The sequence below is a fragment of the Tiliqua scincoides genome, chromosome 15 (assembly GCF_035046505.1).
Source record: "Tiliqua scincoides isolate rTilSci1 chromosome 15, rTilSci1.hap2, whole genome shotgun sequence".
NCBI classification, from domain to species: Eukaryota; Metazoa; Chordata; class Lepidosauria; order Squamata; family Scincidae; genus Tiliqua; species Tiliqua scincoides.
Window position 1 is genome coordinate 4244036 of NC_089835.1, and position 23285 is coordinate 4267320.

General features: G+C 53.9%; 1 protein-coding gene across 1 annotated transcript in view; it reads right to left on the reverse strand.

Annotated features, from left to right (window-relative positions):
- Positions 1–1514: 1514 nt before the first annotated feature.
- The window catches only part of LOC136635258 (unconventional myosin-Ie-like), a 36330-nt gene continuing 14559 nt past the window's right edge, over positions 1515–23285 (reverse strand). The window contains exons 4-30 of the mRNA XM_066610411.1: positions 22181–22318; positions 20102–20191; positions 18591–18685; positions 18373–18460; positions 18050–18139; positions 16640–16771; positions 16223–16357; positions 15800–15932; positions 14860–15056; positions 14541–14621; positions 13802–13888; positions 13003–13089; positions 11534–11701; positions 11192–11277; positions 10388–10469; positions 9800–9906; positions 9570–9668; positions 9092–9236; positions 8874–8988; positions 7692–7861; positions 7268–7413; positions 6835–6981; positions 5920–6077; positions 5407–5487; positions 5010–5205; positions 2567–2748; positions 1515–2041 (exon numbers count right to left, since the gene is read on the reverse strand). Of these exons, the coding sequence (XP_066466508.1) occupies positions 1965–2041; positions 2567–2748; positions 5010–5205; positions 5407–5487; positions 5920–6077; positions 6835–6981; positions 7268–7413; positions 7692–7861; positions 8874–8988; positions 9092–9236; positions 9570–9668; positions 9800–9906; positions 10388–10469; positions 11192–11277; positions 11534–11701; positions 13003–13089; positions 13802–13888; positions 14541–14621; positions 14860–15056; positions 15800–15932; positions 16223–16357; positions 16640–16771; positions 18050–18139; positions 18373–18460; positions 18591–18685; positions 20102–20191; positions 22181–22318 (3312 nt within the window). The 3' untranslated portion in view covers positions 1515–1964. The remainder of the gene's footprint in view (positions 2042–2566; positions 2749–5009; positions 5206–5406; positions 5488–5919; positions 6078–6834; positions 6982–7267; positions 7414–7691; positions 7862–8873; positions 8989–9091; positions 9237–9569; positions 9669–9799; positions 9907–10387; positions 10470–11191; positions 11278–11533; positions 11702–13002; positions 13090–13801; positions 13889–14540; positions 14622–14859; positions 15057–15799; positions 15933–16222; positions 16358–16639; positions 16772–18049; positions 18140–18372; positions 18461–18590; positions 18686–20101; positions 20192–22180; positions 22319–23285) is intronic.

Sequence of the window (23285 nt, forward strand, 5' to 3'; positions counted from 1 at the left end):
TTTCCTAATAGAACAAAATAAACCCATTTTGCTGGCCAGACCCAGCAAAGCCCCCTGAGTTCATTCATCTTATTGGTGCAGTACCAATGTCCACCACTAGATGGCTTGGGTTTGCATTGCTCAGAAGGGCACCTGCCTCTCCCAGGGGCTCTCCCCCTGTAAGAACCCGTGTGGTTCTCGGTGGCTTTGGCTCCAGAGGGGAGAAGGTGGGTCCAACCCGAATGTCCGAGGAAGCCTCAAAAAGGCAACATGTAATTTTGAGCTAAAAGTGGTGAAGGGAGAAGGCCCGAGGGCTAGGAAGGATTTTCTAAACAGATCCTTCCTGGGACCGGAAAGGAGTGAGGGGCAGTATCCATGTGTCATCACATAAAAGGCTTCCTTGCTCCTTCTCAGAGCATCAGGACACACTGCCTTGAATAACCGCAGCCTCCTGGGGAATCACTAAGGCAGGGGTGTCAAACATAAGGCTGGGGGGGGGATGCACCCCCTCCCAGAAGCTCTTTATCTGGTGCCCACGGTAATTGGGCTCTCCCACTGCCCACCCTTTCAGCAGTGCTGCTTCTGCCAAGGCTCTGGGAGGGCGAGTCAGAAGGAAGCCTCAAGAGGCAAGGAATGCTATGGGGGAAGAGGCAGGCCAAGAGGGGTGAGAGAGGGAGACACTGCCGAGGTGCTGGGGAAGCCCACCTGAAAGGACTGCCCTTTCAGCAGCGCTGCTTCCGCCAAGATGTCAATTACCTGCTGCCACCCTCTTTCTGCAGTTCCAGGATGTTCCGGTCTCCCCAAACCAATTCCCCAGCGTTTCAGCTTACAGCCCAGTCCGATCCACTTTCCTGAAAGTAAGCCCCATTGACTCTAATAGGATTTACTTCTGAGTAGTCCTGCCTAGGATTGGGCTGTTATTCTCCCCCTTTGACCTCTGGCATCTTGGGATTTGTTTTCTCAGCCGGGGCCAATGACACAGGCATCCCACCGCCGCCGCCCCCCCAAAACCACAACACAACTGCACGACAAAAAGAAGCTCGTTTACAAAAAAGTCCATAATTTAATCTTTTTTTAAAAGGTTTTTTTAAGGCTGTCTCTTCACAGTGAGTGGCCCAGAGTAGAATTCTGCAGAAACTCCCTGGAGAAAACACTTTTTCTCCGCGCATACTTGCAGGAGCTGGTCCCACCCTTTACAACCAAGGCAAAAAAAATAATAATGCAACACCAATTTTCTTTTTCGGTTTCATTTTTGCCCCCCACTCGGTTTTGCCCCCTGGTTTCATTTTTGCCCCCCGGTTTCATTTTTGCCCCCCACTCCTTTCCGGTCCCAAGAAGGATCTGTTTAGAAAATCCTTCCTAGCCCTCGGGCCTTCTCCCTTCACCACTTTTAGCTCAAAATTCATTTTTGTCAGTTGGAGGCTTCTCGATGAACCGGTGTCCAAGCCCAAATTTTCTTCAGCCTCCCCGGAGATGTCCAATTTTGTTTTCACAGGGGCGAACTTTCCATTCCGGAGTCCTGGGTGCCATTATTGATTATTATATTTTTGCCGGGAATTCAAGTTAAATGCCAGGTTTATCCCCCCCCCCCCACCGCTTGTCCTGCCCCAAAGTTCAGGGGTGCTGGAATTCTGCCAAACGGAGGCAATGGAGTGGGGGGACTTAATACACAAAACCGTCTGCACAAAACTGAAAAGAACATGGGCTTTGGCATCCTGGCCGCCCCCCCACAACTTTCAACCTGCCTGGGAGTTGGCTTCCTGTCAACGGGGGTGGGAAAAAAGCGCTTGCACTACCCGTGGATCTTGGTAGATGCTCGCCAAGGTTCCTTTGCCAGGCAACAGCTTCCCTCCTGGGGGGGGCCCCTCTGGTACTTTCCAACTCGTGCTCAGGGCCACGATGAAGTCCCGAGCAGTGAGGGAGCCTCAGCAGACAACCTTTTTTCGCAGCAGCCCAGGAGACAGCCGGAATTGGGGCCCCTCATCTCAGATTTTTTCCACGTAGTTCCCTGGGAACAGGCCTTCTTTGCCACGGATTCGGCCTCTCCACCAGCCAGAAGGATCTGCAAAAGGAGGAAGAGGAGGAAGCCCTGAGCTTGTGAAGCACAGCTCTCTTCCCAGGCCAGCGAAAATAAAAGCCCCCAGGAACATCCTTGCTGGACCACCTCCCAGTTCCAAAACTGGAGGCCCACATGGGGGTAAAAAAAAAAACACCAAAATAGCCCTCCCCTGTCATTTGTGGCATGCTGTACTCAAAGGTAGAGTGCCCTTGAACATGGAAGCTCTGCTGAACTCTCACAATTGCTGGTAGGTCTGTCTAAACATTCTGACATAGCCTTGCTGGATCAGACTGCATGCCCCTCTTCTCCAGCACTGACCCAACAGATGCCCCCCACAGAAGCCCACAAGCAAGTCATGAGAATGACACCCTGCCCCGATTTATTTCCAGCAATTCATTTGTATTTAGTGTGCAACCTCTCTGCGGAGATATACTGCCCCTGGACAGGGAGGTTCTTGCAACTCTCGATCCTGCCTTCAAATTTGGGCTGTGCATCCAAACCCCTCCCCGGCACCAAGTTCCGGCTCACCTTCCTTGACGATTTCAATGAAATCGTGGGCGTTGAAGCTCAGCTCGTCCGTGTCTTGCGCGTCGTAGGCGTACAGGGCCCGACACTGAGGGAAGCGTGGCTGGGGCTTGGGTTTCGGCTGGGGCTTGGCCCGGCCTCCCCCCGGGATGGGCTTGGCTTCCTTGGAGAGGCGTCGCTGCAACCTGAGGAGGGTGGTGGAAACACATCATGTACTTGGTTGCTTCCTGGATGTTGACTACGTCTGGGGCTGATATACCTTGCGGGAATAAACCACACAGCTCCCAAAGACCCCAGAGCATGTCATAAGAACATATAAGAACAGCCCCACTGGAGCAGCCCATAGGCCCATCTAGTCCAGCTTCCTGGATCTCACAGCGGCCCACCAAATGCCCCAGGGAGCACCCAAGACCACAAGAGACCTGCATCCTGGTGCCCTCCCTTGTCAGCAGCACATACGAAGAGCCCTGCTGGATCAGGCCAAAGGCCCATCTAGTCCAGCTTCCTGTATCTCACAGCGGCCCACCAAATGCCCCAGGGAGCACACCAGATAACAAGAGACCTGCAAGGCTTCCTGGGAATTGTAGTTAAGAACATCAGAACAGCCCCACTGGGTCAGGCCAGAGGCCCATCTAGTCCGGCTTCCTGTATCTCGCAGCGGTCCACCAAATGCCCCAGGGAGCACACCAGATAACAAGAGACCTGCATCCTGGTGCCCTCCTTTGCATCTGGCATTCTGACATATGCATGTCCCGGATATCAAGGCAACAGGGATGCCTCACATAAGGTGAGCCCCCTGGATCAGGCCAAAGGCCCACCTGGTTCAGCTTCTTCTGTCTTATCTTGGCTCACCAGGTGCTTCTGGGAGTACCCAAGACCACAAGAGACCTGGTGCCACTCCCTTGCACCTGGCGTTCAGAGACAGCCTAGAACCAGGAGGTCACACATACCCATCACGGCTTGAAACCTGTGATGGGACTTTTCCTCCATCAACCTCTCCAACCCACTTTTAAAAGCATCTAGGCCAGGGGCCATCGCATCTTGTGGCGAGGAGTTCCACAGACTAATCACAGGCCGGCTAAAGAAATATTTCCTTTTGTCTGTTCTCACTCTCCAGCCACTCAATTTCTGGTGTCGTGTGAGAGGGGAAAAAAGCATCCCTCTGTCCACTCTGTCCGTCCCCTGCATCATTTTGTTCGTCTCAGTCATGAACCCCATCAGGTGCTTTCTTTCCAGACCGAAGAACCCCAACGCTGAAGCCTTTCCTCAGAAGGGAGGTGCCCCCATGTCATGAATATGTGCAGTTCAGGCCTAGTAGCATTGCAAAGCCTGAACCAAAGTAACCCCGTAACAGAGAAGTGGCTTGCATCCTAGCTGCAGGGAATTTACAACTCATGAAAGGTGATAATGTAGCACCTCAGTAGCCAGAGAGGCGCCCATGAATCCCCAGTGGGGAGGGGGAGAACGAAGAGGACTAGCATCCAGCCCCACTTCGAGAAGATTCTGTCCCCAAGAGTTCTGATTGGTCAGTTCAAAAAAGTACAGGGTCACATCATCCTGTAGCATGAGAAGTATAAGAACAAAACCCAAAGGGGTGTCTTCGCTCGTTGTCTTTGGTCTTTGTCTCTAGGTGGGAAAGGTGATGGGTGCACATCCTGCCCCGCCAGGACCATGTGGCCTCTTAGGTAACTGGGGCTGAAGGTCTACAACAGAAGCTGACCCAGGTGAGAGTTAGAGAATAATAGAGATAAGCCAGTTAGCTTTATTATTTTAATGCTGAGATACTTCCTAGAAGTTTTCATGCCTCCAGCATTTGCTGCCTTTTGTAACTTTTTGTAACCCTATGTGCTTAATAAAGTAAAAATCCTTTTACCCTGTTGGTTCACTGCCTGTTGGGGACAAAGGTTCAGAATCCTGCCTAGCCGTTCAGCAAGCTACCAAATCCTCATTGTGGACTAGTAACTTGAGGACTGAGACTTTAAGTAAAGAGAGTGCTCAGTGCCTGCAAGGGATAGAATTAAGCCTAGAGGGTCTCGGTGTCCCTGGACTGAGGCACTGGCACATACAGGGTGGTGGCAGTTCTACCAAACAAGGGTCCTTGAGGCTCTAGGGTTCAAGAACCAAGAACTCTGAGCACCCAAAACCCTGGGAGAGTACGCAAAGTAAACGACACCCCACCCAGTAATCATTTTGAATGTTGTCTTCTGCACCCTTTCCAGTTCTAAGAGTAGGGAGGACTAAGGGGGATCAGGTACAAGTGGGCCAAAGGACCCCGTTAAAAGTCTTCCCAGGGCACATCTTGCCTCTCTGCAGTCATGACCTGGGAGGGGAGGGAGATGCAACCTGAAAATCTTGGGCGTCTCCTGGTAACTGTTTGCTTGGGGATGCCCACTGGGGCAGCAGCTGGGACACCCCAGGATGGTGCCCTGCTCACTCAGCCACTCACCCGGCCACGCCTTGGTCCGGCACGTTCATGAAGTCCCAGTTGAGCTGCGTGGGGAGGGCCTTCGCCCGGGGGCTGGCCCCCTGCCGGGGCAGGCTAGGCTGCTCCATGCTGACCTGCCGGGTCATGGAGAGGCGCTGCTGGAAGGGCGGTCTCGTCCCCGGGCCACGTCCGCCGCCACGGCTGTTCCATTTCGGACCTGGGGCAAGGGGAAAGAGGAGAAGGTCTGCGGCAGGTCTCTGGCACCAATCTTCAGCTGGCTGAGGATGAAATAGCTTATGCCACCCCTTGGTGAGGTTAGTGGGCAAAGGGTCCAACTCCACGCAGGAGCAGGCTCCTCCAGTCCCATCCTGTTCCCATCAAACCCCCCCCCCCGGTCCGACAGCACAAGCGTCTTCACCTGTAGCGACTGGGACGTTCCAACCTGGGGTCGTTCCTCCACCAATGCACCGGCTCTTCCTGTTATCCCTCCGGGTGGGTCCTGAAATGGGAGCCCCTACAGTCATTTCTCCAAGCTGAGACGTTTCCAGTCACCTTGGAGCCCACCCATCGTGGAAACAGCCCACGGACCCCCCCACTCCGCCTACCCCTCCAAAACACCCCAGTGACGGTTCCTCAGCCGGATTTCACAGCCTGGTGGATTTTGGCCACCCGGCACAGGAAACGGAGGAGACACCAAGCAGCACATCTGACCCTATGCTACACTGGGGACCCCACGACTCAAGGGTTGGGGTGCAAAGGTCGGCGTCTCCCCAAAGAGGGCCCCTGTGGGGCACAGCCAAACACAACCAGAAATGGAGCCACTAAACTAAACTCAGATTTTTTTTTAAGAAACCAATTTGTGGTTCTCTGAACTGCCTCTTTTCTTTCCCCTTCTCCACCCCTCCCCCCGGCGAAGTGCGCCAAGACTCACGGGCGTTTCGGGGCAAGCCGGGCCCGATGCTGACCACCAGCACTTTGCCATTGTTACGCAGCAGAGTCAGGTCCCCCTGGCAGATCTGGAATTGGATTTGCCGGGACCCGGCCGCCCCCCATGGCCCCCAGCCGTCCTTCTTCACCTTGAACTCCAGCCTGTGGGGGGGGGGGGAGAGAGAAAGAAGAAGGTGGCAACGTTCAGAAGAGGCAAACAGCACGCAAGGGGACAGATTTGGCTAGTCTCTCCAGAAACGAGATCAGGAGGACACTTGGGTTGAATCCCGCAGAGCCCTTCTCGTGGCCTTGGTTAGCCACAAGCGGCAGGAGTGGAACCTCCACACACCCCACACACCTTGGCACACCAGACACTGAAGACAATCTAAGGGTGGGGGGGAAGGCCATGGCTTTCAAACCAAGGGCAAGTCATGGAAGCTGGCCTGGTTGGCAACCTTCAGTCTTGAAAGACTATGGTAGAAGCCTACAGCACCCACTATTCCCAGGCGGTCTCCCATCCAAGTACTAACCAGGCCTGACCCTGCTTAGCTTCCCAGATCATGGTATAAGCCTACAGCACTCGGTATTCCCAGGCGGTCTCCCATCCAAGTACTAACCAGGCCTGACCCTGCTTAGCTTCCCAGATCATGGTATAAGCCTACAGCACCTGGTATTCCCAAGCGGTCTCCCATCCAAGTACTAACCAGGCCTGACCCTGCTTAGCTTCCGAGATCATGGTATAAGCCTACAGCGCCCTGTATTCCCAGGCGGTCTCCCATCCAAGTACTAACCAGGCCTGACCCTGCTTAGCTTCCCAGATCAGACAAGATCAGGCACGTGCAGGTTAACAGTGGCCTAGGTAGCCTCCAACCTCTGGCCCAACAGAGTAGCGGTTCTGGGGGGTTTCCGAGCGACTTACTGGTTACTGAACTTCACCGGCAAAGGCTTCTGGGTCCTCTCCTCATAGCGCTTGTGAAGCAAGCTCAGCAGCTCCGTCTTGAAGACGGACTCCAGGACGCTGTCGTACTGGGGCTCGTGGATGATGATGAAGTCGTCCTGTAGGGTGCTGGGGGCGGGAGGGGACCGAAGGTGCAAGTTAGCCTCTTGGGGGCCTCCCACCTGCTTCCAAAACTGGGGAGGGTTATCCTTTCAGAGTAGCCGTGACGGAACAGAAGGCCTGGCACTGGCCAATCATGACCTCCCGTTGGGGGGGAAGGGGAATCAGGGGAATTTTTTTTTAAGGGAGATGGAGCTCCTTGTTCCTGAGATGCCCTCCTTTCCCTCACCTGCAGGGAGGACTGAGAATTCAAAGGAGGGGGCCTCCTCCTCCACGCACCTGACAAGGCACTCACCTCAGGGAGACGGACTGGATCCGCTCCACCTCGATCTGCCGCTTCAAGACCTCCTTGATGGCCCCTTTCTCCGGCCCCTGCTTCACCTTCTCGCGGCCGATCAGGTAGAGGAAACGGGGGGTGAGGATCAGGTCCCGCTTCACCGTCTGGTAGGAAGACAGGAAGGGCCAAGCATGAATTTTGGATGCCGTTTACCAGGCGGGGGTGGAAAGCGGACAGGCAAAAAGAAGCCGTGGTGGGAAATGGAGCCACCGGTTTGGGCAGCTTTGAAGAAACCGTCAGTAGACCGTCATGGTCTTCTGATGGAAGACCAAACCCTCTTCTCCATCTTTGTTCCAGTCCCACAAAATGTTTTACGTTCTCCGACGCTCAGGGAGGGAACCCCCAACGAACACGGAGTGCCCAGGCCACTCTACGGCCCTACCTTGAACCGCCGGTCGTACTTGACGACGGTGTCGGCAAAGTCGACCCGCTCCCGCCGTCCCACAAAGCGCCTCAACTCCGGGCAGTTCTCCAGGCCGATGTAGTCTCCCACAAAGTTGCGGTTGATGCTGTTGTGGCGTCGCTCTTTCTTGTTCAGGACGATGTTGGATGCTGTGCGAAGCAGGGAACAGGTTACATAAGAACATAAGAACAGCCCCACTGGATCAGGCCCTAGGCCCACCTAGTCCAGCTTCCTGTATCTCACAGCGGCCCACCAAATGCCCCAGGGAGCGCACCAGATAACAAGAGACCTGCAAGGCTTCCTGGGAATGGTAGTTAAGAACATAAGAACAGCCCCACTGGATCAGGCCATAGGCCCATCTAGTCCAGCTTCCTGTATCTCACAGCGGCCCACCAAATGCCCCGGGGAGCACACCAGATAACAAGAGACCTGCAAGGCTTCCTGGGAATTGTAGTTAAGAACATAAAAACAGCCCCAGTGGATCAGGCCACAGGCCCATCTAGTCCAGCTTCCTGAATCTCACAGCGGCCCACCAAATGCCCCAAGGAGCACACCGGGTAACAAAAGACCTCATCCTGGTGCCCTCCCTTGCATCTGGCCTTCTGACGTAGCCCATTTCTAAAATCAGGAGGTTGCGCATACACATCATGGCTTGTACCCCGTTGGCCACCTTCGGGCAGGGGTGAGGGGAAAGACACTCTGCACATGCTCAGAGAGAGAGCTTTCCAGTGGCCAAACATTGAGACACAATTCTCATACATCATAACCCTGCCACTGGTTGTGGGCAAAGCATTGCAGGATTATGATATATAGCGGGCCTTCCTTATCCATGTGCTTGGCACCTGAGGACTCGCGCATCCATGGGTGCCAAGCCCACAGCTCAGAGGGCCTCCTGGGCGCAACTGGAAGCCACTTCCGGTCATGTCTGGAGGGGTGCTCTGAGGTTGAGGAGGACCTGTGGAGTGGGCCAGCCTCAGAACGCCTCCCAAACAGGAAGTGGCCGACACAAACAGGAAGTGGCTTCCAGGACCCCCTCATCGTCCGCCCGACCCTTGTGGCCACCCTGCACCCCGCGCATGAGACACCATGCGCTGCGCACTGATGCTCCATCTGAACTGCACCCAAGTCGGAGAGCGGGAGAGAAGGAAAAGCAGGCCCCACCTTCTTCCCTCATCTGGATGTATTTGCGCACGGCGATGTGCTTGCGCCAGGCCTTCTGAATGACGCGCGCGTAGCCGTCGTAACGGCGCTCCCTCATCTCCTCCAGGAGGAAGAGCTGAAAGGGGCAGAGGAAGAGGTGGGAAGCGAGAGTAAGATGGCAGCAGCCCCCCCCTCTCTCCAAACCGACTCCCAAGCAGCCGCTTCCATCTCGCGCTCACCGATTCGGGGGCCTTGATGAAGACCTTGGTCCGCCCCAGCTGGTACTGGTCGGGGTCCATGTTGACAGCCCTCAAGAGGTGCACCACACCCTGCTTCTCGTCCCCGCGCCAGGTCGGCCACGTCTCCGGGGTCAGGATGGCGTATCTGGGCAAGAGGGACGGGCAGGTGAGGGAGGGCGGCGCAATGCTCCGAGAACATGACGAGGAGAGCACGACGAACAGCCTTCCCCTCGACGTATGGGATTCACAGGTAGGCTGCCCCTGAAGCTGGAGGTTCTACCTAGCCACAAACAGACTTTTCCTTGTCCGTCCTCCCCTTTTGAGGTTGTTATCTAAGCCACACCTAGAGGCAGTGAGGGCCGTAAAAGCAAAGGGCTTCTACGAAGGAGGAGCTCAACGAGATGAGGATCACCAGGGTAGGACTGGCTTAGCAGGTTCTCTCCCTGCCCTGTGGGGTGGGCAGAGCAGGGGATCTCACCTGTGGAGGAACTTCTGGAAGACCCGGCGATAGGCGTAGCCAGCCCGGCGCACCCGGATGTTCTCCCGCAGCCCCAAATACTCCACTTGGTGCTTCACCCTATGGAGGAACCCCATAAGAATTAAGATGGAAGCATCTCTCTCTCTCTCTCACTCACTTGAGATCCCGGTGTATCAAAGGTGCCAACCCCCTGCAGGCCCCGTCACGGGAATACTCGAGGGGGTCCTCACCTGCTCTCCTCCCAGTCGCGGGGCCTCTTGGTTTCGTTCGGCTTGATGCAGCGGATGTAGTGTGGGGTGCATTTCATCAGTGTGGCTACCAGGTTGTTGGCCTGTTTCTGTTTGGGGGGGTGGGGGGGAAAATCTCTGAATTAGCTGCCTGTTTCTCTTGCCTAGGACACCCAGAGATCCCTGGATCCTGAAAACGGTCCACACCGTGGGTTTGAAAATCAACCTGCACCCCACATCACCTCCCACCTCCAGGTATGGTACATAAGAACCTAAGGCGAGCCCCGTTGGCTCACCCAAAGGCCCATCTAGTCCAGCTTCCTGTGACTCAGAGTGGCCCACCAGATGCCTCAGGGATGACAAGAGACCTCCACCCCTTGCACCCGGCCTCCTGAAGCAGCCTCTCTCTAGAACCAGGAGGCTGCACACACCCAGTCTTGTAAACGGCAACGGACACTTCCTCCATAAACCTGCCCACTTCCCTTTTAAAGGCATCCAGGCCAGACGCCATCACCACATCCTGTGGCAAGGAGTTCCACCGATTAACGACACGCCGGGTAAAGCAATATTTGGTGGGTTCCAACCCTGTACCTTGATCTTGCTCCCGGCCGTGGTGGGGCGCCCCTTCTTCTCTGCATTGAGGTTCTCCGGGAAGAGATCCCTGATGAATTGCCTTTCAGCAGAAGGGAAACAGCTTACGTTCCAGCTTACATTCACACTGGAACCCCTTTTACTACCCTGGGCTCCCCCCCCTTGAAGGACTGTGATTACTGTTTACTTCACTCACACACCCACCCTCCCCCATAGAATCCCAGAAATCGGAACACGAAAGTTCCTTTGGAATCCTCCTGTGGCAAGGAGTTCCACAGACTAATCACACAGCGGGTAAAGGAATGTTTCTTTTTGTCTGTTCTCCCACCGCTCAGTTTTAGTGGCTATCCCTTGGCTGTGGTGTTGTGTGAGTGACAAGAACATCCACTCTGTCCAGCCCACGCCTAATTTTATACGTCTCAACCAATCAATGGTGATGTTCCCAGATGTGTTCTGAGAACATCTGCAGACTCTGGTGCACGCTAGTGAATAATCGTGACCCTCTTGGTGTCGCGCCGCACTCGGCATCCTGGCCGTTCTGTAACCAGGCTGTTGCTTCTGTTCCGAGGATGCGAGGTCTTAATCGTGAAAAAATTTGCACAGGCTTTCTGTCTGGCTAGGATTGGGAGAGAAGTGGCTGTGGAAGGCGCCTATTGGCGAGTGTTGGTGACGTTGCAAACCCAAACCCAATCCCAGGAGCGCTTCTGCGGGTTGGGTGCATGGGCATAGTGCACCATTGATAGGGCAGAGGAGGGGCTGAGGGCTGCCACTGCTCTCAAGGAGCACCCCCTCTCTCACACTCACAGCTCGCTGCTCTGCATCAGCTCAATGAGGTCCGTGAAGAGCACGTCGCGGTTTCGCTCACAGAAACCCTCCACGTCGTAGGACACCTGCAAAGCCAGAATGGAGCTGCTCAGGTTCAAGGGCCTCTGTGCATGTGCAGACGTCCTCCTCCAGAATGCATCACCCCCGTCCCTCAGTGTTCCCCTCCCGCCACCCGCTCCCCTCTCGTTTCCAACCTTCTCTCAACACCCAAAGCTAAGTGGAACCTCCTTATACAGCAGCAGTCCTCTGAATGCCAGGGCTAATCTTTGGGTCCTGGGCGTGCGCTTCCCACAGTGCGCCCACCCAGTCACATCCTCTCACCTTGCCTGCGTAGTGATGGATGATGAACCCCTTGTTCCAGTTGTTGAAGTGGGGGTGGGTGCCGAGGGCCGTCTGGAGCTTCTGCAGCAGGGTGTGGTCCGCGCCTTCGCCCTTGGCGTGCATGGTGGCGCAGACGTCGTCCAGGATGCTCATGAGCCCCGGGGGATTCTGGGGAAACCAGGTAAGAGAATCCAGGAGCCCGGCCCAAACCCACCAGCCTGAAAGCCAGGCTACAATTTCTCTGAATTAAACTGGTTCAGCAGAATTAAACTGGTTCAGCAGCCAGTTTAGTGGGTGGGTGCATGGAAGATGCCCACTGTCTCCAAGAGAGGTTTTTTAGCACCCACATCAAACTAGAACATAAGAACATAAGAACAGCCGCACTGGATCAGGCCATAGGCCCACCTAGTCCAGCTTCCTGTATCTCACAGCGGCCCGCCAAATGCCCCAGGGAGCACACCAGATAACAAGAGACCTGCAAGGCCTCCTGGGAATTGTAGTTAAGAACATAAGAACAGCCCCACTGGAACAGGCCATAGGCCCACCTAGTCCACCTTCCTGTATCTCACAGCGGCCCACCAAATGCCCCAGGGAGCACACCAGATAACAAGAGACCTGCAAGGCCTCCTGGGAATTGTAGTTAAGAACATAAGAACAGCCCCACTGGATCAGGCCACAGGCCCATCTAGTCCAGCTTCCTGTATCTCACAGCGGCCCACCAAATGCCCCAAGGAGCACACCAGATAACAAGAGACCTGCAAGGCTTCCTGGGAATTGTAGTTAAGAACATAAGAACAGCCCCACTGGATCAGGCCGTAGGCCCATCTAGTCCAGCTTCCTGTATCTCACAGCGGCCCACCAAATGCCCCAGGGAGCACACCAGATAACAAGAGACCTGCAAGGCTTCCTGGGAATTGTAGTTAAGAACATAAGAACAGCCCCACTGGATCAGGCCATAGTCCCATCTAGTCCAGCTTCCTGTATCTCACAGCGGCCCACCAAATGCCCCAGGGAGCACACCAAATAACGAGAGACCTGCAAGGCCTCCTGGGAATTGTAGTTAAGAACATAAGAACAGCCCCACTGGATCAGGCCATAGGCCCATCTAGTCCAGCTTCCTGTATGTCACAGCGGCCCACTAAATGCCCCAGGGAGCACACCAGATAACAAGAGACCTCACCCTGGTGCCCTCCCTTGCATCTGGCATTCTGACATAACCCATTTCTAAAATCAGGAGGTTGCGCATACACATCATGGCTTTGCAAACTACCATTTGCATTTGATGACTTAACAGGGGTAGAAAATCTTTGGTCATTTGGAGAGGGGAAATTGCAGTTCCCAGAGCACCCACCTTGCACCCACACACAGAAAACTACATTCCCCAGAATCCTCAGAGGGAAGCCATGACAGTTCAGGCGGTCTGAACTGAAAAGCCTGCAGCATGGACCAGACCCTGCTTCCCCACTCACCACTTTGTTCTCGATGAGGTCGCAGACGACCTTGTTGTTGAAGTAGTCGATAGGACTCCAGCGGATGCCCTCCTGGACGTACTCCTCCTATAGGAGGGGGCGGGAGGGAAGAAATGAATGGGGAGGGTTACCGGTGCCAGGACAAATAAGGGGCTCAAAAGGAAGAGGGTTGTCTGCCTGGGGCAGAACTCGGTCTAGGGTCGGCCCTAAAATGATCGTAGCCTAGCAAGAGTCTGCCGGGAAGTAAGAAGACTATAACAATTCTTGCCCAAGCCACAAACTTGCTAGGTGGGTGTGCAGCAAGCCAGTCGTCTCGCAACCTCAGCACACACACACCCCAACCCACAAAAGCGCTCCTGGGATCGGGTTTGGGTTTGCGACGTCACCAACGCTCGCCAACAGGCGCCTTCCACGGCCACATCTCTCCCAATCCTAGCCAGACAGAAAGCCTGTGCAATTTTTTTCACGATTAAAACCTCGCATCCTCGGAACAGAAGCAACAGCCTGGTTACAGAACGGCCAGGATGCCGAGTGCAGCATGACACCAAGAGGGTAACGATTATTCACTAGCGTGCACCAGAGTCTGCAGATGTTCTCAGAACACATCTGGGACCATCACTGTTGATATCAGGGTGCTCACAACCAACCATCCCCTTTTCCAAAGGGATTGTTCTGCCGGCTGTTTTACGTAAGGGCAGATATTCCCGCTCAATCGTCATGCCGAAGCCCCGAAAGGCAGCCATTTTGCAAAAGGATGGGTGCGTTTTCCACCCGCTTGATGCCCAGGCCTCCCGCTCACCTGCTCCGCCTTCAGCGTCAGCTCAATGAAGATCTGCTGCAGCTTTTCATTCACAAAGTTGATGCAGAATTGTTCAAAGCCATTTTTCTGTGGGGTGAACAGGACAAGGTGAGGGAGGGGAGGGGAAGGTCCCGAGATCCCAGCCACAAGGAGGACCCAGGGTAGCGCAGGAGTGGACTGTAATCTGATGGGTCTGGAGTTGGACGTAGACATGAAAGATTCAAGTTCAAAACCCTGCTCAGCTATGAAGCGTCCTAGATGACCTTGGGCCAGTCACTCTCTAAGCCTCACCTACCTCACAGGTTTGTTGTGAGGACAAAAGGAGGGAACCACGTACACTGAGCTTCTTGAAGGAAGGGCGGTAAAAAAAAACACATGGCAATAAGTAAAGGCCTTTGTGGCTTCTCTCCCCTCATTCAGCGAGATGCAATGACCTCTTTCTGCTTGGAAGGTTCCGTCACAGAACACACGAGCCAACATCACAGAGCACTGAGCATGGGCAGAGTGCTCTTCCCACAGCACCAGGCAACCTTTCTGCATCGAGGATCAGGAAGAAGAGGCATTCCCCCAAGAAGAGGCATTCCCCCAAGAAGAGGCATTCCCACACAGGAGGGAATGCCTCTTCCAATGCTGTTTTCAGGCCCACAGGAAATGAACGGAGGGAGGTGTGCAGAGGGACTGCTCCTTGTGGGGCCGCACCACAACTCTGGGAAAATCTGCCACATCCACATCATGTTACCTGGAAGATTTCAAAGCCATAGATGTCCAAAACACCAATGCTGTACTCCAGGCGGTCCTTCTCCATGGCCTTGTTGACCGCCTAGGGACGAGAAAGGCCAGAGGAAAAAATAAGAGGGAGGAAGGACAGGCCAAGCTGAAATGAGCCCCCCCCACACACACACTCACAGTGTGTGTGCAACTGTTTACTGCACACCCACACTCAGCATGGCCATGGCCAAGCACCTCTTCTCACTCAGCAGAGCGGTGTGGACCACCCAGTTCACCCCACGTGGTACCCCTCACCACTGCCACCCCCTTGGGGATCGCAGGACACTCACGTCCACCAGGTAGTCAAAGAGCCGGGCGTAGAGGGCCTTAGAGAGGGCGTCCCGTGAGAAGCTGGCCTGCTCCACGTTCAGGGTCACGTCGATGACCTCCTGCCTCCCGCCCCATTTGCTGTCCATCTTGCGGCTGGTCAGCTTCTCCCGGAGGCGCTGCTGGTCAATGGCCAGGAGGTAAGATGGGAACGCCAGGACTGGGGGGGGGGCGGGGAAGAAAGAGAGCGGAGCACTCGCCATTAGTAGGGCTACCAATTCTAAAGCTGTTGATAGTAAATGGATGAGAACTAGTTTGGATCCATTAAAAAAAAAGAAGTCCTGAGGACTTCCTGAGTCCTAAAGGGTGTCAAGCATAAGGTCCACAGACTGGATGCAGCCCTTAGAAGCTCTTCATCTGGCCCACATGGTCGTTGTGCTCTCCCATATCTTGAAAATATGATCACATTTTCTGTCATTTGCAGTTAATGGGTTCCTATTTGCGAACAAAGCGCTCAGTTCTGGCCATCATCTGCTTAATGATGTCACATCCTGCTTAATGATGTCACTTCCGGCCCCCAGCCAAGTGCCATGAATGCCATTCGGCTTGCTATAAGAAATGGGTTTGACACCCCTGCCTTCGAAGAGGCATTCTTCTTTCTGTCTTACACAGGACGTAACTTCTTAAGGCTTTACTCTTTCGCTCTCTCAGAATGCCTCAGAAGAGGCATGTCTGAGGCATGCCTCAGAAGAGGCATTCCCCTTTCGTTCCTACACAGGAGGGAACACCGTCTTAGAGGAGGTGTTCTTTTCACACACACACACACACACACACAAACACAATGGGAATGCCACTCATATCAGAGGGCGCCACCCTCTTCCTGAGCACTCAGTACACCTCCTTTCTGCCTGCTAACCCCCCACCCCCAGCCTCCCTCGCACCTCAGCTTGCCCCACAACTCACAGTCTTCACTCTCCACCATGGCATAGTTGCCCGACTCCCGAAAAGTGATGTTGCCCAAATGGAGGATCCCGGCCACAATTTGGAGCACCAGGGCCTGCTCGTCACCGGATAGGCCCACCACATCCATGGCTGTCTGGGGGAGGAAGAGGTGGGTGGAAAAGAGTCTTGAAGAAGGAGTTTCAGGGGTGGACCCAACACCACCCAAGGGGTACGCTAAGGCCAGATATGCATGGGGACTAGAGAATTCTGGCACTGTCTCTGAGCATGTGCTGTGTGCCTTTTTGCCAGGATGTCTGCCTGGAACTCTTTAGATCACAGGAAACCGACATTAGTTTCTCAAAAAGTCAGGGAAAGATGACCTGGACTCTGGTTGAATGATATCCCTAGGAGGGGTGACGAGTTGTTGACATAACGGACACATACCAATGTCTCCTGGAACTCCTGCTGGTCGTTCATGTCCTCCACCTTGTAGGCGGCCGACTGGTTGAGGTAGTAGTAGTAATCCGGGGTGGTGATGCCCAAGTTCTCCCGCTGTTCTGGGCTGGCTCCTTCCAGCAGCTGGTGCGATGGGAGAGGGGAGGCCATGGTGTTAAAAAGAAAAGCAAAGGCACATCCAGGCACCAGCCCTTACGCCAGCCCTTTCAGGCGGGCCAGCAGCACCGCCCTGATGTTTCGGGGACAGAAAGCGAGATGCTTTTCCAGCACAGAGATATGCTGCTTGCAGGGTCAGCCCTTCCAGAATGAAAACAACACGCAATGCCAGAGTCGAACACCAGAGGGAGACATTCACACAGACACATGTTCCGATTCGGCCACCATCCGGCACTCCGACCCACGCACCTGGTAGTAGATATGGAAGCTCCTCTCGCCCGGGTTCTGGCTCACGACCCGCGATTTCTCCAGCAGGAAGTTGGAGATCTTGCCCCCGTCCGGCTCCCCGCCTCGGCTGAACTGGATCTCAAAATATTTGCCCTGGGCAGCAAGAAGGGGGAAGTGCAGAAAATATACACAAGCATTTTCGGAGAGCCCAGGAAATTTCTGGCCCCCCTCCGTTGGCTCCTGTGCCCCATTTTTTGACCCCAGGCCCAGATATGGTTCCCCCTGCACCTCCCCACTCAAGGGAGGGCACCAGGATGAGGTCTCTTGTTATCTGGTGTGCTCCCTGGGGCATTTGGGGGGCCGCTGTGAGATACAGGAAGCTGGACTAGATGGGCCTGTGGCTTGATCCAGTGGGGCTGTTCTTATGTTCTTATGGGTCCTGGTGTGATTGGAAAATGTCAGATCATTATGAGGAAAGGCTACGGCGTTTGGGCCTCTTTGGCCTAGAAAAGAGACGCCTGAGGGGGGACATGATTGAGACATACAAAATTATGCAGGGGATGGACAGAGTGGATAGAGAGATGCTCTTTACACTCCCACATAACACCAGAACCAGGGGACATCCACTAAAATTGAGTGTTGGGAGAGTTAGAACAGACAAAAGAAAATATTTCTTTACTCAGCGTGTGGTTGGTCTGTAGAACTCTTTGCCACAGGATGTGGTGATAGCGACTGGCCTGGACACCATTAAAAGGGGATTGGACAAGTTTCTGGAGGAAAAATCCATTACGGGGTACAAGCCATGATGTGTATGCGCAACCTCCTGATTTTAGAAATGGGCTATGTCAGAATGCCAGATGCAAGGGAGGGCACCAGGATGCAGGTCTCTTGTTATCTGGTGCTCTCCCTGGGGCATTTGGTGGGCCGCTGTGAGATACAGGAAGCTGGACTAGGTGGGCCTATGGCCTGATCCAGTGGGGCTGTTCTTATGTTCTTAACTACAATTCCCAGGAAGCCTTGCAGGTCTCTTGTTATCTGGTGTGCTCCCTGGGGCATTTGGTGGGCCGCTGTGAGATACAGGAAGCTGGACTAGGTGGGCCTATGGCCTGATCCAGTGGGGCTGTTCTTATGTTCTTAACTACAATTCCCAGGAAGCCTTGCAGGTCTCTTGTTGTCTGGTGCGCTCCCTGCGGCATTTGGTGGGCCGCTGTGAGATACAGGAAGCTGGACTAGATGGGCCTATGGCCTGATCCAGTGGGGTTGTTCTTATGTTCTTATCCTAGGACATTTTCAGGCCCCGCCCTTTGGCTCTCGGGGCCCCCTTTCTGGGCTTGGGTATAACTTACCCCCGCGCTCCACTCTCATGGGCCCTGCCCCAAACACCCAGTTAAGAATCTGAGATCCTTTCCCCCTGTTCTGGACTCTACTTACAAATCGGCTGGAGTTGTTGTTGCGGACGGTTTTGGCGTTGCCGAACGCCTCCAGGAGCGGGTTGGACTTCAGGATGATGTCCTTCACGTGCTTGGGTGACAAACAAGAGGGTTGTCATTAAACGTAAGACCCAAAGAAGGGCTCCACCAACCCGCTTCGAACCCCCCCCCCCCCGGCTCGACAACAATCCTCTCCAAGACTGTATGCGAGATTCCAAACATGGGACACCCCACAGGTTTGTGCCAGCCGAGAACCCAGTTTGCTGCCTCTGCCGCTGCGGAGATGAAAACTGGGCGAGGAGGAGAGGTGGCAAACACTGTTACCTGCACTTTGGGGCCTCCGCCGGACACCTTGGAGACGTAGCTCATGATGTACTTGGCCGCCACGGTCTTCCCAGCCCCGCTCTCTCCGCTAAGGCAGAAAAAAAATGAGGATTATCAGAATAACTGATTCCACAGAGGCTGGAATCCCAGGCAGTTGTGCCTCAGTGTCCCTGAACGCACACTGTCAAAGAGAGGGACATTCCCCCCCCCCAGTTTACCTGATAATGACACACTGATTCTCCCCATCGATCATCATGTTGCGGTACATGTTGTCGGCCAGCGCATAGATGTGCGGGGGGTTCTCATATTGAGCCTGCAGGAGACAAGCCCCCGAGTGAGACACCCCCTCGTGTACCCGCTCCCCAGAAATCACTGTGTTCCCAGATCCAGAATGCTCATCAATTCTCTTCAGGGCCGTGGTGTGCTAGGAGAACTTGCACCTGGGAAAATTCTCCCCACCCTATGCAATCCAGAGAAGTATCGGAGCTCTCTCAAGGGCAGGACCACCTGCCCTTGAGAGGCGACACTTAAAAGGCAGCAACAACATGAGCCACAGGGAGCGAGACAGAGACGCCCATTTTAATAAATAAATAAGATCGTTACTCGGGTAGGATTTACGACGCTGGAGACACCCACACAGAAAGCGTCTTTAAGCACAATCAATGCAGCTAAAGTCCCACCCCCCAAATGCTCCATCTGTATATAAAAAAGCCGCAGGCAGCACCTAAAAAAGTCTTGGGCACAGGAAGGTCTTCACTGGTTGGTGGGATGCCAGCAAGGCAGAACCCAGAAGGGCACCAGTCTCGGCACAGAATACCAGAGCAGGCCTTGCTTCACGTCCCAATTCATCACACTCGAGAGATGGAGCAAATATATATAAGAGGTTATATATATATATATATAACCTCTTTTTCAATTGAGGCAACATGGAAGGCCAGCCTGGTTTTCTCCTGACCCCTTTAAAGAAATGCATGGCAGGCAGAAATTAAACAGGTGGTGCTTTCTCAGCCTGCAGGCCCAGTGAGAAGGAAAGCTAGCTGCCTACAGAGTTTGGGGCTTTTGTGCAAATCTTAAAAGGCACAGGAGCCTTGCCCAGGGAGAAAGGTGGCAATGGGGTACAGGCGGAGAAGCCTACACGTCTCACTTGATGGCAGGCAGTAAAAACTGCACGTCACGCCAGCCAACAGGTGACCGTTTCTCAGGTGGGTCTATAGGCCACAAGAGCCAGAGAGCTTCCATGTGCAGAGACAGTCTACCCCTGAACACCAGAGGCTGAAGGAGGCAAGCAGGGAGCAGCTTTGGCTTTCCTTGCAGACCTCCCATTGGCCCCTGCAGGGTATAGGAGCCCCAAACTCCAATCATTCCTTCTTCTCACCTGTCCAAAAATACCTGCTGGCCTGCAGGTGAAGCTTTTGTGGTCTCCAGACCGACAGCTGAAAGCCAGTTTAAAACCTCACTAAAGCCAAAGGGGTTTGTTTTCACTGCCATGTCTTTGATCAAGACCCTTATTGAGTAGTATAGGATTTGTTCAGTGATCCTGCTAAACCCCCCCCCCCCAAACACACATACACACAGAAGAACACATCACCTTCCCAAAAGAAAGTCACTCTGCACATGTTTTGGTCCTTTCCCTCAAAAAATTAGAAACATTTTTTTTTCTCCTGGGGGATAGGAGAGAGAACTCTGCACAGGCTCAGAGGCAAGCCTGACCCCCCAACCAGCCACTTACCGCTCCCTGGTACATGTCGATCTCGCGGTCGGTGAAGTAGGGCAGTTGCTTGAAGGGGTTCACGGAAATCAGCACCGGGCCGATGTACGTCTTTTTTCATTTTTAAGATAAGGCTTAAACAAGACGAGGATGGATAAAATTCCTTCGCCGTCCTCCCCCAACAGTGGTCAAATCCAGTTGGCTTTCCCAAAGGCAGTGGTTCCCCAACTTTTAGCGCCAGGACCCACTTTGTAGAATGAGAATCTGTCAGGACCTACCAGAAGTGACATTCTAGGCTGCAATCCTACCCGCACTTACCCAGGAGTAAATCCCATTTACCAGCACTGATAAAAGCATGGTCAATGTACAGATCCGTCCCATTTCCCCAGATGCAGTCACATCCCGTGGGAGCATCAAGTCTAATATATTAAAAATAAAATATTGAAATGAATAGGGACCCACCTGAAATGGGTTCGCGGGCCACCTAGTGGGTCCTGACCCACAGTTTGAGAAACACTGCCCTAAGGAGAATCTGCTGTGCTTTATTGATTTTTTTTTTCCAATGAACTTCAGAAGAAGGCACCATGTTTTGGCAACAGCCCAGTCGGTGTTTACTCCTCCTTGTTTAGTTTTTATTATCCTGTCGTGTGTGTTTTGTTGAAACCTTGTGCAGCCTTTCAAGCCATTTATTAAACCTCAAAAGCATACAAAACTCTGGAGTTGACAAACAAGACATATTTTTGCCCGGGTTCAACACCTCCTGCAAAAGAGTCTGGGGTCATTTTGCATGCAATATATACAGGTGAAGCCTTGGCATCCTCGGGACTTCCATTCCCGGAGACCCCACGGATGGTGAAACCCACAGAAAACAAACCCGTGGGTCAGGGCACCCAATGCAATGAGAGGTGCGTCCAGGGGGTGTTTATATAAGAACAGCCCCACTGGATCAGGCCATAGGCCCATCTAGTCCAGCTTCCTGTATCTCACAGCAGCCCACCAAATGCCCCAGGGAGTACAACAAGAAGACCTGCAAGGCCTCCTGGGAATTGTAGTTTAAGAACATAAGAACAGCCCCACTGGATCAGGCCATAGGCCCATCTAGTCCGGCTTCCTGTATCTCACAGCGGCCCAACAAATGCCCCAGGGAGCACACCAGATAACAAGAGACCTGCAAGGCCTCCTGGGAATTGTAGTTAAGAACATAAGAACAGCCCCACTGGATCAGGCCACAGGCCCATCTAGTTCAGCTTCCTGTATCTCACAGCGGCCCACCAAATGCCTTCTAAGGGCATTAAAATGTCATCTCCATTTTTTTAGGGAAAACCAGATGTTTTAAGGTCCTTAGAACTCCCTTTAGACATGATCAGAGCACAGTTCTGGTTGCTTTTGGAGGGTACAGTTCCTGGGCTGGGGGAACCACGTTGAGTCAAATCCACGGATGAAGAGGTTCAACCTAGATGCAGTATATACATCATATATAATGGGCCCTCCAAGACCCCCCCCCTCCCATGGATACTGATATCCGCAGATATTAAAATCCATGAGGGCTCTCTCCAGGACACACCCCCCCCCCGGTGGATACTGATATTTGCAGATATTCAAATCCACAGTGGGAGTAAGAGGACCTTCTGGTCACATCTGGAGATGTTCTGAGGCGTGGGGAGGTGGTGAGCCACTTTGAGCCAGGATGGTGTAGTGGTTCGGAAGTTGGACTTAGAAGGCCAGGAAGATCCGGGTTCAAACCCAGGCTCGGCCACAGAGCTTCTTGGGTGACCCTGGGCCAGCCACACTCTCTCTCAACCTCACCTACCTTCAAAGGGCTGCTGTGAGGACAAAAGGAGGGGAGGAACCACATCCACTGCCCTGAGCTTGGAGGAAGGGTGGTAGATAAATGTGAAAATAAAAATAAAAAAATAAGTTTCTGTCTGAACTGGAATGGGAAAAGGGGCTTTAAAAAAGGGGGATGAAGCTTGGGTGAACCCAGAATTTTAAGCACTGCTTTTCTGAGCCAGGTAAAGGGGGCTCTCCCCCCACCCACCCACCCACCTGTCAAGTGAAGACCTCTCTGCCCGACGCTCCCCACCCATGAAAAAGGGATACGAAGATATAGTCGTCCAGGAAGCGTTTCCGGAGGTTGTCCACGATGGCCTCCTCGCTGATCTTGGAGAGCAAGACCATGTCATCCACCCCGCTCTGCTTGACATTTTGGGCCTGCCAGTGGTAGCGCTCCTTGCTGCCCTGCGCGGAAAAAATTCAAGATGGCGGGTCACGCCAAGCGACACCTTTTTCGGTTGGAAACCACATGTGGCGGCTCAGAGGATGGGGAACAAAACCTTTTCAGACCCTCTTTCCTCGCGGCCCTCTTCGAGGAGAGCTGGCGCCACGAAGCAGCGGAGGGGCTGAGCTGCCCCCCCTCCCCGTTTACCGCAGGGTGGACTCAGGCAAGCTGCTCCCTCTCAGCCTCCAACCCCCCCCCACAAGGGGCTGCAGATTCCACCCTGTCGGTCTCTCCCATCCAAGCTGCTGGTGCACTGTGAGCAGGTCCTGCCCCGCAACTACAGTGGGCCCTCAGTTGGTTGGCAACCTTCAGTCTCAAAAGACTATGGTATAAGCCTACAGCGCCCGGTATTCCCAGGCGGTCCCCCATCCAAGTACTAACCAGGCCTGACCCTGCTTAGCTTCTGAGATCATGCTATAAGCCTACAGCACCCGGTATTCCCAAGCGGTCTCCCATCCAGGTACTAACCAGGCCTGACCCTGCTTAGTTTCCGAGATCATGGTATAAGCCTACAGCACCCGGTATTCCCAGGCGGTCTCCCATCCAAGTTCTAACCAGGCCTGACCCTGCTTAGCTTCCCAGAACATGGTATAAGCCTACAGCACCCGGTATTCCCAGGCGGTCTCCCATCCAAGTTCTAACCAGGCCTGACCCTGCTTAGCTTCCCAGAACATGGTATAAGCCTACAGCACCCGGTATTCCCAGGCGGTCTCCCTTCCAAGTACTAACCAGGCTTGACCCTGCTTAGCTTCTAAGATCAGACAAGATCATGAAGATCTATCCAAGTACCAGAAACCAGGTACCAGAAACCAAGGGCCCTCAGTATCTACAGGGGATCAGTTCCAGGACCCCCACCCCCCACCCCACAGATACCAATATCCACGGATGGTGTGGAAGCCTTGCTAGCAAACTGGAAGTGCCTTTCAG